Source organism: Eurosta solidaginis, chromosome 2 (assembly GCF_040869045.1).
Source record: "Eurosta solidaginis isolate ZX-2024a chromosome 2, ASM4086904v1, whole genome shotgun sequence".
Classification (NCBI taxonomy): Eukaryota; Metazoa; Arthropoda; class Insecta; order Diptera; family Tephritidae; genus Eurosta; species Eurosta solidaginis.
The window spans coordinates 178,385,551-178,402,276 of NC_090320.1; the positions used below are offsets into that span (position 1 = coordinate 178,385,551).

General features: G+C 37.0%; 1 protein-coding gene across 7 annotated transcripts in view; it reads left to right on the top strand.

Annotated features, from left to right (window-relative positions):
• Window positions 1-16,726, top strand: part of bru1 (bruno 1) — a 956,171-nt gene that overhangs the window by 485,005 nt on the left and 454,440 nt on the right. For 4 of the 7 annotated variants that reach the window (XM_067766460.1, XM_067766463.1, XM_067766462.1 and 1 more), the window contains exon 3: window positions 14,779-15,194. In XM_067766460.1, the coding sequence (XP_067622561.1) occupies window positions 14,779-15,194 (416 nt within the window). Of the gene's footprint in view, window positions 1-12,546; window positions 12,984-14,778; window positions 15,195-16,726 lie in introns of those variants that run through there. The other 3 variants (XM_067766464.1, XM_067766465.1, XM_067766466.1) reach the window with 2 other exon arrangements.

Here is a 16,726-nt window from a genome sequence, read left to right on the forward strand (position 1 = left end):
ATGTCAACATGCGATTTATATACAGAATCCGGACTAGACGGAGGAATATATAAAGCGCATACAAACAATTTCGAGCTGCCTTGAACAGAGATGCAAAGCTGATCGATCAACGAATCCATGTCAGACAGGTCCACGAGCGATGACCGAAAATGACGGCGCACGGCAATTAAGACCCCACCACCTCTAGAAAGTCCAGTTTTGCAGTAGTCACGATCTTTGCGGTAGACATTATATAAGTTAGGATCAAAGAATTCACCATCAAAAAATTTTGAGTTGAGCCATGTTTCGATTATAAGGAATATATCATATTCCAAATGCGAGCTCATATCAAAAAGCAAGTTGGCCTTAGTCCTAAGGCCAGAGACATTTTGAAAATAAACTCTGACTTGCCTATAAAAATGTTTGTCTGGCACTACTGATTGCTAAGCATCACCACCGCCACCTTGAACAACTTTACGACGGTTTTTGAAAGGCTTAATTTTAACATCTGCCGGCCAGATCTTGGGATCTAAAACTTTATCCACTAGTGCATGCAATACACCAAGCTTGAAATTTAATCGTGTCAGATCTTTGATATCCGCGTCCTTTTTGACCAGAGGAAAACATGTGAGATGATGAGCACTAATGTTGGTGTTTTTGGAAACAAAAGCAATAAGACCATCCGCAGTAACACTTGGTTTGAAGGAGGATAGATGATACCATTTCCGAGAAGTAACAACGTCGAGTTCAGTGTTATCACTAACGACGATTATCAAATTGGAGGAGCGAGTCTTGCTTTGATGATTTACCCTTACAGAATCTTTAGGGGAGATTTTGGATTCATTGTTAACTCCAGTATGCAAAGGTTTATTGATATCTTGCTTTTTATCCGTCCTTATGCGTCCTTTTCGCGGAACTTTGATCCACTGGCCAGACGAAGCCAAGTTTTTAGCAGTACCCAACGACAGAGGCTTTTGCAAATCGGCACAAAGCCGAGTCACATTGTTATTATTGTTATTAATAATATTTGACGAATGCTGATTATTGCTAACAGCAGATGAAGCTGCAGAAGAGGAGATAGCAGAACTGTTGTATGGAGCAGCTGCAATAGCATATGACAGAGAGCCATTTGGCATTGTTGAAGATTGTGTTGTCAAAGGCAATGAACAATAATTATTAGAACTAGCGGCAGCGGAGACAGCAGAGAGAGCGGCAGCATTATAGGTGACGCCGACTCCAGCAGAAGGCAGAGAGCTGTTTAATAACGTAGTTGCAGTTGTAAGTGTGTCTAAAATAGTGACATCCGCAGAACTCCCTGTCAATCTGGCTTGATAGTTACCCGACACCACTAGAGCATGATTATTGTCCAAACAGTTGTTTTTGTATTTGTTTTCATTTTGCATTTCCTTCACTTCAGTGGCTAGTGAAGCAATAGCAGAAAGCAGCTCATCTAAACAAAGCTTTTTTTCTAATGAGCGAGCAGCGGCTTCAAGCACGCCTGTCTGCTCAATGAGTATTTTGCATTTTTCGAACATTGCTCAGAATAGAAGGAAAGGAGAAGTGAAAAAACTCGCAAGGAATTTTTATTTAGAATACGAGGAATGGGAGAAGGGAAAACCCCTCAGAGAATTTTTGTTTAGAATTGGGCTGTATATCTTCTTTGTTAAGATTTATGCGAAACGGAGTTGTCTCCAAACCCAATTTGACAAGAGTAGACTCGAAAATCGTTCCAAGCTACATCGAGTTGAACAAGTTTCGGAATATTGACGAAGAAATTTCTGAAACAGTTTTATATAAGCTTCCTAACCATCCCCGGTATTGAAACCCTGAGATTTGGCTTTTTTAAGATGGCATTTCTCTCGAAATGAAAGAAATAATTCGCGAAATTTTAGAAAGTGTATACAAATTAAAAGAAAAAATGTATTCATTGCTTTTAAATGTATAAAAATATATCGTATTGTTTTTATTGACCTTGAAAGCTGTAAGTGAAATAAAACACAATGGCTATGTTTTTAAACGGTTTTATTTAGCTGGCCGGCCGAACAGAATTTTGTAACTGAAATTTAAGTAATTTCCCGATAAGCTACAAGCTTGAAACTTGGAATATAGTTCAGAACCCGATGACAATGCAATAATAAAAAGAAGAAAACCTCCGATAGGCGGCGCATGGATCGAAATATTTCAAAAAATCGTATTTGTGGTCCGATTTGGTTCATATTTGGAACACAATACATACATAAATAGAAAGCAACATATGAAAAAAAGCAACATATGAAATTGCTCATATTTGGAACACATATTACATACATGAATAGAAAGCGACACATGAAAAAATCACCGCCAGGTGACGCAATGATCGATATATTTAAAAAATCGTATTTGGAGTCCGATTTGGCTCATATTTGGAAAACATATATGACATACAGAAATAGAAACCGCTTTAATAAAAAAAAATCACACTTGGTGCCGCAAGAATTAAGATATTCAAAAAACTCGTACTTGTGTGTCCGATTTGGCTCATTGAACAAATATTACATACAGCATATAAGTTCAAATTTTGTTAGGGAAATTTCAGTAAAACAAGTAAGGAATTCTAAGTTCGAGTAAAACCGAACATAACATACCCAGCTGTACACTTGAAATGCAGTTGTTGTTTGTTTTGTGTGCTTAATAGTGTTACAAGGCTGCGTAATAATACATATACATATGGTTCTAATTTTTCTTCGAGTTATGGCTCCCGAAACATAGAAAATTGCTTAGGCGCCACGCCCATTTTTTAAAATTTGAACTTTTTCCTATTTCTTGTTATAAATCCACTTGGGAAATGAAATACCATTTATATAAAGCTCTTTTTTGCAAAGATGTAGCTCATTTTGTTCGTCCACGACCCTTTTAAAAATCTTTTATATAAAAGTGGGTGTGGTCTTTAACCGATTTCGTAAATTTTTTTTCAAAGCGTTCCTTATAGTAAAGGCAACCTCTCTGCCGAATTTTGTTACGATATGTTTAACGATTTTTGATTTATAATTAATAATATTTGTAAAATTGATTTTATCACAAAGGGGCGGTACGGCGCCCATTTCAAAAATGTTTTTCAAATTTTTATCAAGAGTCTCAACATCAGTCCACACGTCAAGTTTCAACATTCTAGGTGTGTTATTTACTAAATAATCAGGTTTTTGTGTTTTCCAAAATCTTTTATATATATAAAGTGGGATAACCACCATCCGATTTCGCTCATTTTCAATAAAAATCTATCCTGGGTGAGTTTGGTGAAGATATCTAAATATTTACTCAAGTTATCGTGTTAACGGACAGACGGACGGACGGATATGGCTCAATCAAATTTTTTTTCGATACTGATGATTTTGATATATGGGAGTCTATATCTATCTCGATTCCTTTATACTTGTACAAGCAACCGTTATCCAATCAAAGTTATAATACCCTGTGTACAAGTACAGCTGGGTATAAAAACCTTAGCGAAGAAGAAAAACGTACATACGCCAAATATCCAGCTAAGCAGGGTATACTTGATGTTAGATCCATCTTCAAGGTTACTATACTTAACGAGTTCTACGATGAAAAGAAGTTCCAAAAAACAATCAACCATAATCTCGGGACAAGAATGCAAAGAGTACCTTAATAACTATTCAAAATGTACTTTTTATTAATACCAATATTCCTAAATCAACTACCAGTAAATTTGCTAAATCTGCTTGGTCGAAAAAACTTAATAAAGAAACACAAAAAACTTAGGTGAGAATTTTCGCTTACTGCTTCTTTAACTTATATAAATTTATCTTAAGCTAACCGATTACAGTTCTAAAAATAAATTAAATTTTCGCTTTAATTCTTTATAATTTTGTATTAAGACTACTTCTATCAAAAGTTTATTTTTTGTGAAACAAAGGAAATAATTATTTTATCCACAGACAAGCTCACAGGTTCGTGGGTTAAATGTTATACCATGGTAAATAATGTGAAAAATAAATATAATGAATGAAATAATGAATAATGAAAAATATCTCCGCAGGCAAGCTATAAGCACCAGCTTTTTGTTTTTTAATCTGGTTATTCGCCATAACCGGGTGGGGGGACATTAATTCCTTCATCATCGATTGCTGTACCGGGCTCGTCATCCCTGTGCGGAAGTATTTCGCCCATATTTTAAGCACTCTCTGTACATCGGTTACAAAGAAGCCGTTTTCGTTCTTAGAGGAGTTTGCGTTGGAGTTAAAACCTTCCGTCTGTCGCCGAATTATTTAGTATAATTTGCGGGCGTTTTTGCTGGTGGATAGCAGCTCAAGTTCCTCTCATTCACACCTTTCTGCCACTGCTTGTTTTTCCTGTAAAGGCGTTGTCCTTCTCTTTTCAACTCGCGGCAGCGTTCACAATCTCTTCTTGTTGCGCTCGTTTTAAATGTAGTCCTGTAGGCAGCGTCTTTTCTCTCGGTTACAATGCGTACCTGCCTTTTCGCCATGGTCGCCGGTAACCAATTTTTTCCCAGGCGGCGGTAAAAAGTGCTTTAGAGATATTCTCCCACTACTCCAGCATTACGTTAGGTTGACTTTTGTTCTCAGAAAGCAGGTATGAGACTCGAGTAGCGAAACCAGGCGGCAGTCTGTTGCGATAGCAGCTTTTCGACGTCTAGCTTTCCTAGTGTTTTTTGTTCCTTCGTTTTAGCTTGCTTCGTCCATCTTGGATGGCGGTATTGTCGGCTTTTGCTTTCACGAGGACATCACCATTGAGGGAACGGAAACCAGGTGCATGCTGTCAAATCATTTTTTTGTAAACGTTTGCGGTGGTCGTCATCGTTAAGAGTTGTCTTCTTACAAGGACCGGTTGCTTTTTCATTGGGCGGTTTAATGTTGCGGATCGCCAAGCGCACGACCCGCTCGGCGGAGGTGAAAGTATTACTTGCACGTTTATATAGCGAGTGGCTACCTAGTGGATACTTGGCCGCGAGTGACCGAAAGTTGTGCGCTGTTTCAACCACATTGAAAATAATCGCTCTGGCCCCACTTACACAGACTTCTACACACGGCTCCACCCTCATTCATGAAAACCGTTTTAAGTCGGTGTGGAAATTTGTTCTTATTTAACTGAATCTGCATTGGAAAAGATGAAGTCTAATCTGAAGTAAAAGGTACTAGATGTATTCCTGCAGTCAAACAAACTAGTGTATATGTATATTTGCAGAAAATCCCATCTTTTTTCCATATTAGCAACTGATATTTTTAATACAGCGATGTGCAGCGTACTGCCAGTTGCCATTCTCTGCACCACCATCATATTTCTATTACATTATATTGACCAAAATCGTACCAGGAGCCATACTATTCAGTAGATGCATCAGGGACATACCAATTAATACACTAGTCCGCCGCTGCGCCAACATTATACCAGATGGCATACTAGTTATTATATACAGACCCGGAAAATGTTCTGCCCTAATTTTGGTCTATCTGCATAAGTTTTAAGAAGTTTTTACCTCTTGCTCTCCCAATCCCGCCTCCTTTTTCTTATCGTTTTATTCGCTTATATCTCTGGCTTTCCCTTTCTCTGCGTCTCTTTCTCCGTCTACGTCTTTTCCGCTCTATTTATCCCTGTCTCTCTATATTCGTCGTGTCGTAAATACTATTATAGGCAAATGGCTACCTATATACCAAATTTCAGGAAAATCTACCCATGAATAGAATTTTTTCAAATAGATCGGTCCCTGGTCCACTTTCCGGGCAGAAACTTCACAGGAACACTTCGGGTTGCTGTGAAGCGGCACTGCAAATTTGAATAAAATAAAATATATAAGAAAAAAAATAAAAAATAAATGTAAGGCACGATAACCTCCGCAGAGATTTTAGGCGGAGCTTCTCTTCCAATTTGCGTCGTGCTCCTTTAAATTTTGCTTACAAATTGGCGGGGTGGGACCTACTTGTTTTATGTCGACTCCGAGCGGCATCTGCAAGCTTTTCATGGCAGAAGTTCACTCCGAGTGCTTGCCAAACACTGCCGAGGGGCAACCCCGTTAGACAAATTTCTTCTTATTGAAAACAAATCTAAAATTTTGATGTTGCTTTACCCGGCAGTGAACCCAGGATCTTCGGTGTGGTAGGAGGAGCGCGCTACAATCACACCACGGCGGCCGCCGTGCACAAATCTTGGCATATACATATGTACGTACATACATACAAACATATCAAAATATAGTTTAAGAACTTTAACGAAATGTTTGAAATTTTTAACGAAAGAGTATTTTTCAAGAGGTTTATGCAATCTTAACCATTTTTGTTGCATTAACTTGCCAACGCGCATATGAAATGAAAATACACATATGCATCCATACCAAAGCAAAGAGGATAAATACAATAAGAGGCGTCACTCGCTATATTTTTGGAATTTACTCGATGTATACTGAGAGGTAGTCGCTACTTTTTTTTTGGGCGCGATGTTTATAAATGTCTCCTATACATTTTCGTGGGGTATTTGTGTCTATTTTTCAACTGTATTTAATTAATTTATTTTAATTCTCTTTCCAAAAATCACAGTTGCACAAGGGGCCTACACGGCATGGATAAATTCGAGACAATTAAAAATGTCCCTCTCAGAAAACATTCGGCATCAATTTTTTCAATTTCCAGCGAGATACTCGCCACAAAATAACGAGTGACGGCTCTTATTGTATTCATCATCTTTTTCCATACATAAATATAGGTACTCCCGAAGTTAATTAAAACTAACGAATGCTGGCTTTTTTCACCATTCGATAAAATTCAAACACGCACTGCATTTTTAAACGGTTTTATTTAGGTTGACTTGACAGGCAAGACAGCACTTTTTTATACTCAGCTGAGCAGAGCTCACAGAGTATACTAATTTTGTTCGCATAACGGGTAATCCGTAACGGCATAAACTAATCGAGATAGATAAAAACTTCTATATATCAAAATGATCTGTGCGAAAAAAGAAATACAATTAGTCATGTCCGTCCGTAAACACGATCACTTGAGTAAATTTTGAGGTATCTTGATGAAACTTGGTATGTAGGTTCCTGGGCACTCATTTCAGATCGCTACTTAAATTAAACGAAATCGGACTATAACCAAGTCCACTTTTTCGATATCGAAAATTTCGAAAAACCGAAAAGGTGCGATAATTCATTACCAAAGACGGATAAACAATGAAACTTGGTAGGTGAGTTGACCTTATGACGCAGAATAGAAAATTAGTAAACTTTTGGACAACGGGAGTGGCACCGCCCACTTTTAAAAGAAGGTAATTTAAAAGTTTTGCAAGCTGCAATTTGGCAGTCGTTGAAGATATGATGATTAAATTTGGCAGGAACATTACTCCTATTACCATATGTGTGCTAAATAAAAATTAGCAAAATAGGATGACGAACACACCCACTTAAAAAAAAATTGTAAAAGTCAAATTTTAACAAAAAATTTAATACCTTTACAGTATATAAGTAAATTATGTTAACATTCAACTCCAGTAATGATATGGTGCAACAAAATACAAAAATAAAAGAAAATTTCAAATTGGCGTGGCCCCGCCCTTTTTTCATTTAATTTGTCTAGAATACTTTTAATGCCATAAGTCGAACAAAAATTTACCAATCCTTGTGAAATTCGGTAGTGGTATAGATTCTATGACGATAACTGTTTTCTGTGAAAATGGGCGAAATCGGTTTGAAGCCACGCCCAGTTTTTATACACAGTCGACCGTCTGTCCTTCCGCTCGTCCCTTAACACGAAAACTTGAGCAAACATCGATATATCTTTTCTAAACTTAGTCCGCGTAGTTACCTGAACTCACTTTATCTTGGTATAATAAATGGCCGAAATCCGACTATGACCACTCCCACTTTTTCTATATCTAAAATTACGAAATATGGAAAAAATGCCATAATTCTATACCAAATATGAAAAAAGGGATAAAACATGGTAATTGGATTGGTTTATTGACGCAAAATATAACTTTAGAAAAAACTTTGTAAAATGGGTGTGACACCTACCATACTAAGTAGAAGAAAATGAAAAAGTTCTGCAGGGCGAAATCAAAAGCCCTTGGAATCTTGGCAGGAATACTGTTCGTGGTATTACATATAAAAATAAATGAGCGGTACCCGACAGATTATTTCTGGGTCACCCTGGTCCACATTTTGGTCGATATCTCGAAACGCACATGTACAACTAAGGCCCACTCCCTTTTAAAATACTCTTTAATACCTTCCATTTGACATCCATGTCATACAAACACATTCCAGGGTTACCCTAAGTTAATTTTCCTATATGGTGATTTTCTCTTATTTTGTCTCCAAAGCTCTCAGCTGAGTATGTAATGTTCGGTTACACCCGAACTTAGCCTTACTTACTTGTTGTACTTGAAATTTAAGTAACTTCCCGATAAGCTACAAGCTTGAAACTTGGAATATAGTTCAGAACCCGATGACAATGCAATAATAAGAAAATAATCCGCTTCCCTATAATATATGCATTGAAATTATAATAAAAATGTCCATCTTCCGTAGCAATTTTTCAAATGCAAAAAACTATTTAAAAATCGGAGCACTCTGTGTGAAGTGATGGGCTTTCAACGGCATTTTGCGATTTTATTTTATATATAGATAGATATCATGCCAATCGGCATTATAGGAAGGTTAAAATATTGCAGTACCTAAAACGAAGTTGCGCCATAGCACTATAGAATGGATCTCATCAAGAAGCTAGCGAAGATATCGGCTTATCCTCCTGGAAGTCGGTTTGTGACAATTCAGGTGAAATTCATTCATTATGTTTTTTTATATTGAGCTCTCATGGCAGCTCTGAGTGCAGTGTTGTACGTTGTTAGCAGCGAAACTGTTTGCTTTCCCCAGGAGCTACCGGCAAGCCACACGAAGTTTTGTTGCGGTCTTGTACTTTAGATACAAATTCGAGGGCATGAGCCTTGAACGAAGGACTTCTGTCGAACTTACACCTAAGACAGTCGATAATGTAACGAAATCGACGTTAACGTAGAATATTTGCGTCATCTGATCTTTCCACATCGTGAACAGTTACCGTGGAAAAGACCAAACTGGGAGGATAATCATTCATAATGGAAACTTATGTATCCATTGAGGGGCCAGGGCATGTTGCCATTATTGTGCAGTTGTCGGCAGTTATTTTCTCCTAGACATTGAAGTTTATTTCCTAAATTGACTAATGCCGGCCACTCAGATAATTTACGTTCAGCCTTTTAAGGCAAGTGTATTGTGATTGCGTCAACAGATTTTAATAGGACAAGTACCACGAGCATCGTCCTATGGTGGGATTCTTGCTAGTTCAGTCCGAAATTTATCTGGGTGTTGATGGCGTTTTCAGCGGCGCCATTTATGGAAGACATGCTGACGGCTTGATAACCGAAGACTTGCGATTAAATTAGGGAAGCAATTGAAAGCCCCTGCAATGTTAGTAGGTAGATACGACTCACTATTGTAAGTTGAGTTTTTAGGCATTGACAGGGGGACTTTCCTTGCCATCCTCCATTATTCTGGAATGACATGTCGCCATAACGTAGTTGTGTAGCGCGCTGGTAGTATTTATATGCGCTATAGAAAGGAGAGTTCTAAGGACAATAACCTCAATACGCCAAAAGCAGGTGAAGTAGAAAAGGACATAAAGAACTCGAAAGTAGCGACCATAGGCGCAGCGGTACAGGTGTCGGAGGCGGACAACCACCTCAGTTGTGCTGCAAGTCTTAAGGACATCCACATATTTACATGGGAGGTAGAAAGGGATCTCTAGAGCCTGGAAGTAGCGACAAATGACGAAGGTATAACCGAGATGCAGTAAGTAGACAAACAGCTGAATGATGCTGGGAGTCTTATAACTAAGCATAACACTCTATGAGAAGGGAGGTAGAAACGGACTTCCAAAACCTGAAATTAGCGGAAAAAATCCATTACGTGAGCGCAGTGGCGGAGAAAAGGGTCTCATGGAAAAATGTTTGTGCGGGCACAGAATACTGAAATGAAACAGCGATACTGAAGAAAGTCCTATCTCAAAGAAAAACAAGTGCAGGGAGTAGCAAAAAAGGATGACGGCAAATGATCACATAGTAGTGAGGAGTCCGTTGAGGCGCTACTTAACAAACACTTCCCATCAGGAGATGATGAGGAAGAGTTGGTTAACAACATCTACACACATATCACAATTGAGTAAGCGATAAAAACTTTTGCCAGGGTCAAATCGACGGATCTAGATGGGATATGTTGCAGGTGGGGGGTGGAACGATTATGGAATGGCTTATGATAATCTTTGAGGATTGCATAAAATTGAACTACGTCCCGTAATTTTGAAGAGCGGCTCGAGTAGTCTTTATACCTTAAGAGGGAAGAACCAATCATCTACAGCTGAAAGATCACAGGCCTCTAAGTTTGATATCTTTCCTGCTCAGAGAGATAAATAGATGTACATATGTATATATTAAATGAAATAGGAATGAATTATTATTCTCTTCAACACAACACCAAAGGCAAGTCAGTAGATACTGCGTTACATTGGGTGGTCATTAATAGGTAGCCCTGGAATTAATAGGTAGCCCTGGAACAGCACGCCCTCGGTGTTTAATTGGACTTTGCAGGGGCTTCCAACAGTGTCTTGAAACGAGCAATCATGGACAACTGCAGAATAATCCATCGCAATGAGGTCCATGCGAAGCCACAAAATCTGTAAACTGAGAAACGCCGCAGGGTGGGTATTAGCACTAAAGCTGTGGAAGTTGTGCGGGCAAGGGGTTGTCAGCGCAATTTATTGCTTCTCCAATCCAATTGTGAACCTAACCCACCCGTCGCCAATTATGTGTCTTTAGCAGGCGAGACTCTGGCGACCCTAAGTTCTTCACTAGAGAGTGGTGGGCGGTATGGCCAGGAAGTTTTAATGTGGTCATATTAAATCGTTCCCGATATGGTCGGGCCTGTACCTTAATGGTGCTTGTTACCGGAGCGTACGGGATATATGTACGACAAAGGACCATCTACATCGATAACTCTCCCCAAAACCATCGATGGCTTTATCGCTACAATAATAACAACGCTGGTCATCAAGCAATTGCTTACGCGGTTCGACAAAAGACCAGTCATACTCACGGTGTTTGCAGATGACGTTTCAGTCATCAAGCTGTAGGTGTCTACGAGTAATCAGCTCTGTGTTGGATTAGGCGCTCTGGGATGTACATGCCTGGTCATCTGGAGCCGGGTTAACCGCCAACGTGATATTATTCACTGGGAAATATAACGGCCCTATTTGGACTAAGCCTAAGCTAAGGTGGGGTAAAACTACAAGAAAAATACAGAACAAAATATATAGGAATTATACTAGATAGTAAGTTCTCGTGGAAACTCCATATGGAAGAGAGAGCGAAGGAAGGGGATGCTAAGATGTATGGCAAAGAAAACTAGAGCGGGTTTGCATATTATCAATGCTAAGCATAATAACTACCCAACAGCAGCATTCTATGCCATTCTGAACATCCCGCTTGCAAACCTAATGTTAAAAAATTTAGCGTTAGCAACTGTAAGAATGATTAATGCCTTGGATCAGCTTGAGTGCAGGCCTTATAACCATACCAGCATATTGCCATCTAATATAGAACGAACTGTCTAAAAGCTCCGGTACCTGAACTTCTAAGGACGTCTTGGAGCAAAATATCCGAAGGTTTGGCGCAAAGGTGCGTAAAGGGTGCAACACAGTATGTACAAACGTGTGTACCGATAGTTCCAAATTATCGGAACCAGTCGGTCTGCTGTTTACTGCGTCGATCCAGAAGTAAGTAGATCATATGGAAATTGTAGCCATAAAGCAAGTAGCAGAAATTCTGCAGGAAGCGTGCTTAAGCTCCAGTCTCGTCAATTTATATGTTGATAGTCGTGCGGCGATCAAGGCAATAAACTCACAGAGACTTTATCAAGATGTGTCCTGAAATGCAAAGAAGAGTAGTTCAAACAAAGGTATTTATGTCACACCCTTTATATTTTACTGCCCTGTTTCTAACAGATTTTTTTGTGCCATTGGGAAATGCAAACTATAATCGAAGTTTCGAAATTATCTATGTATCATATCATAAACATCGATGTTACGATTCTAATAATATCGAGCCATCGTCCTTTGATGAACGACTTTTTATGGTCGATGTTTGTGCAAAAATTACAATTTTATACTACACTACATGATGAAAAGGTTTATTTCAATAATTTTTTAGAAAACTCATATATGGCACAAGAAACGAACAGCTTATTGCGAACATCAATGAACTCTGAAAATTAATGAGAAGGCAATAGCTTTTCATGAGAAAAGTAAATTAAACTAAAAACATCCAAATGATATCGATTAACCGTTCATAAAAATTGATGTTTTGGACTTTATATTTTACTATTGAGAGACATCACCGTTTTTTCGCATCCCTATGTGAGATGGAAACTTTTGCGATACACCGTTATAGAAAATGAATCTACCTTTAGTTGGAAAAGTAAATGAATGTTTCTAGTCCCCACTACCGCCGTTATTAGGTGTTTACGACTTTCTCGTTCATTTGTCTTATAATCGTGAGCGAAGGCATACGGAAAATTAGGTCATTATTGCAAAATTCTTTAATTTGCGCATTTTGCAAAGTTATTATTTTATAAATGTGGATTTAGTGCACTGTTTTGAAATAAAGTTTAAATTTAAACTTCTTGTGTAGCTTTTATGCAACAACATTGTTTTTAAAGTGTGGATTTTCAAACCCATTTCCAATTTTGCTGTGCTTTTTTAATTTGTCTCTCATTAAACACGAATCAATCTTTACGTGGAAAGTGTATAAATAGTCCGTGAAACAACAAATTGTATAGCGTGAACATTTGTGATTTTTTTTACAAACTGAAATTAAAGAATACTTGCAAAAATGTTTCGCCACAGCTTTCTTGGAAATAGGCCATCCATTTTCGATTTTTCGGAAAAGGCGCATAACCTTTATATTGAGTGAGTAGAGTGATACAGCTATTAAGGAATAATGTTCTATTCATTTACATAAGTGTAAAGTGCTGCATGTGCTCGAATATTAAGTTTTATTTTGCGAAATATTATATTGTAAACATACGAACTCTGAGTTTAAATGGAGACTTCACGGAAAAACATACAAGAGTTTTGTTAAATCAACTTTTATAATTTCTTTTTTAATCCATTACTTCTATGGCTTTGTTAGATCTTAGCCAGAGTTATATTGAAAATTTAAAAATGGCTGGAAATACATTGAAAGAAAATAAAAGGCTCTCGATCGATTAAGAGCGCTACTTCATTCATTTTCTTTCAAATTAATCAAGATGTTTGAACTCTCCCATTCGACACGGTGTCTCCCTCCATTCCCTTCCAATTCACGATTCTTCTGTCAATTCATCCTCGTCGAATTGTAGATTTTGGTACCTTACCGCTCTTCGTATATTGACTGTTCTCTTCAGTCTTTCAGTTTTTTTATAGTTTACTCCTTTTGTTCTTGCAAATTTTTCAATTTTCTCACCCCTCTCATATAGCCAATCAGCGATTTCTGGTTTACACGTTCCACGTTCCAACAGCGCCACCTCTTAAAAGTTGTACTTTTGTACAAACCGAGGTTGCACGTACCTACCTACATACATAAGGTTTCTATGTTTAAGTCTACAATATACATATATGTAAGTATGTATTTACATATAGTATGTAATTAGGGTTATTCAAAAAACTAAACATTTTTGTTTAGATGGCAAGATAGCCTTCAAAAAAACGTGTCCTTAATATTATCCAACATTCAACAAATTATAGGAAAAAATTCGATTTTTCATCTTTTGATTTGTATCTAAGAGGTTATTAAGAAAATTATTATAATATATTTGCGAACCTGAAAATTGCAGTGGAAATTTTTAGCGAATTTCACAATTGTATTCTTGTTTTTCGTTTTTATTTTCCATAATTTCATGAACTTTGAAACCGAAACTAAGCAAACCTACCTCCAAATTGTGTTTGAAAAATCTGGAGAAGTCTGCATGAAAATTCAATTTAAGTCTAACAAAATATAAACTATAAGTGGCTCGAAGCCGCATTGATATTGGAAAATTTTTTTCCGAAAGGTGCTTCACGATGTTTAACGATCCGTGATCGAAACAGTAACAAAAGCTCTGAAATGGTAGATCGGATTAATGACATATGTGAACAAATAGCACTCCTTAGATCCATAACTTATTAAAATTTGTAAAATGCATAGTTATCGTTTGAGTGAAAATGGCTTTCAGTAACAGATTCCAAAACGTAATACTATATCCATCCATAGAAAAAAACCGATCCAAAATAGATGCAGCATGTATTTTTTTAGACTAAAATTAATTAGGCTACAGAACTGCATGCTAAAAAAAAAATCGAGAGAAAAAAGAATATTATAGCCGAAATTTGCTCGCAATGTTCACAGTTAGTTTTATGTTCGCAAGTGTTATTTTTCTAGAGAATTGAACGCTATATGAAAAGGGTCAAAAATGTTTGCTCCAGTCTACTAGTTTAAAATTTAAACTATGTCAAAATTCATAAAATGAAATTATGGGTAAGCTATTTGGACAGTGTTCTTTACTCTCTCGAATATATCTTAAACATTTTTCTTATAGTAATCCGCATGGTTATAGCGATCAAAAGATCTCAACACAACTTTCCCCATAAAACAGAACTTTTGTGTGGGTTTCCGTCAAAAATTGTGTATCGCCCTAATATACATATAATGCAATCTGTTCAAGTTTATCAAATGCTTTCGTTACAGTGCGTTTGGAATGAGTGATAAAAGCAGCACCACTACCAGCCTTCCAAACAGTCCGATTCATATCTCTAGTCCAGGCACGAACTATAGTTGTAGTAACCCATCTTTGATCAGCAACAATAGTACTAGCATCGACAACAACAGCAATGGACCGCCAAATCTTTGCAATGCCAATGGCAACAATAACAACAATACGTGCATGGCTAATCGAAATGTTATCGACAACGAATCATCATGCTTTCGCATGGAAACCGACGTGCCCTTCGGCGAAAAAGAGCCTGATCCAGACAATATCAAAATGTTTGTTGGCCAAGTGCCGAAATCCATGGATGAAGCACAATTGCGGGAGATGTTCGAAGAATACGGACCAGTACATTCAATAAATGTACTGCGGGATAAGGCGACTGGAATAAGTAAAGGTAAGACAAATAGTGTGAAAGTGTGTACACCCAACAACCAAAGCAAACGTAATCCAAGTTTATAAAAATAAACACTAAGCTTACAAAACGTTAATTTTTTCTTTACAAATTGTTTAGTAATAATCGTGAAATAGCGTATGCGCCGTATATCTAATACTCCTATTTTGCTAATAGAAAATGCTCCCAGTGTATTTTGGATGCGAAATCAAAGCAAGGCAGCCTATAAAATTTTTGTGATTGCAGCAGCATAAGTGTGACAAGGAAAAACTTAAATTTTGGTACATTCGATTATTGAATACAAAAACAAGAACATGTAAACAGCAGTATATTGGCACTCTGATGTTGGGAAATGTACTTAGATTTTTGTAGCAATATAGAAATATTACATATATGGTATGCGCTACTTAATTATATGCCACGCCCATAAATTTTTAAAAATATTTTTAATTCAAATCTTATTAGTCATTACAATGTATTAGCTTTCTTATAGTACTGAAAAGCTTTTGATTAACGCTTCTATGTTTTAAATAAACACGATTAAAGTAAAATAGGTACTAAACAATGTGGACAAAGGTGTCCGTCACATTGAATTAATAAAAATAATGAAATATATATTTTCAATTATTGGTTTGTCTTCCTTTGGACTTAACGACTTCTTGAAAGTGATTAGACATTGAGTCTACCAATTTTTTTTGTAAGAATGGCTGCAATTCTAATGGGTTGTTGGATAATCCAAGAAACGGTTTAAAAACAACCATTTCTCTCATGAACAAACGGTTATGAATAATTTGAAATTTTCATAGCTGAAAATAGTTGACAAATAATTTTTTTGCCTTTTTTGTAAACATTTACAATTTACTTTTTTTACCCTCTCATGAACAAACGTTTATGAAAATAATTTGAAATTTTCATAGCTGAAAATAGTTGACAAATAATTTTTTCGCCTTTTTTGTAAACATTTACAATTTACTTTCACAGCTTAATTATTTATTAACATTTGCCCTCAACGCTTATAAAATGTTTTCTGAAAAAAATTAACATATAACGAAAACGTTTAGGTATATATCGTTTAACACATCAAGGTTACAGTTTTTTGTTGTTATATCGGCCTACTGATTTGTAACATCGCAGGTTCGAATCGAGCTCAAGGCCTTAATAATAATAATTTTATCTTATTATTGTTATACCTTTCATGAAAATGAAATGATAAATTAACGTCGTCACGAATCTCAAAATTGCAAGTCCTTAAAGGAAAATAGATAGACCCACCAATAACTATACCGAAATGACTAGGATGAAGAGCTGAGTTGGTTTAGCCATGCCCGTCTGTCTATATGTATGCAAACTAGTCCCTATATTTTTGAGATATCTTCAGAAAATTTGGTGAGCGGGTATGTTTTGGTGTCCGATTAGACATTTGTCGTCCGGATCGGACCACTATACAACCGATTTTTCAGAAAAGAGGATGTTTGTCATATATTCCTCAATTTATCAGATTGAAGCTTCCAACTTCACTATATGCTTTCTTATAT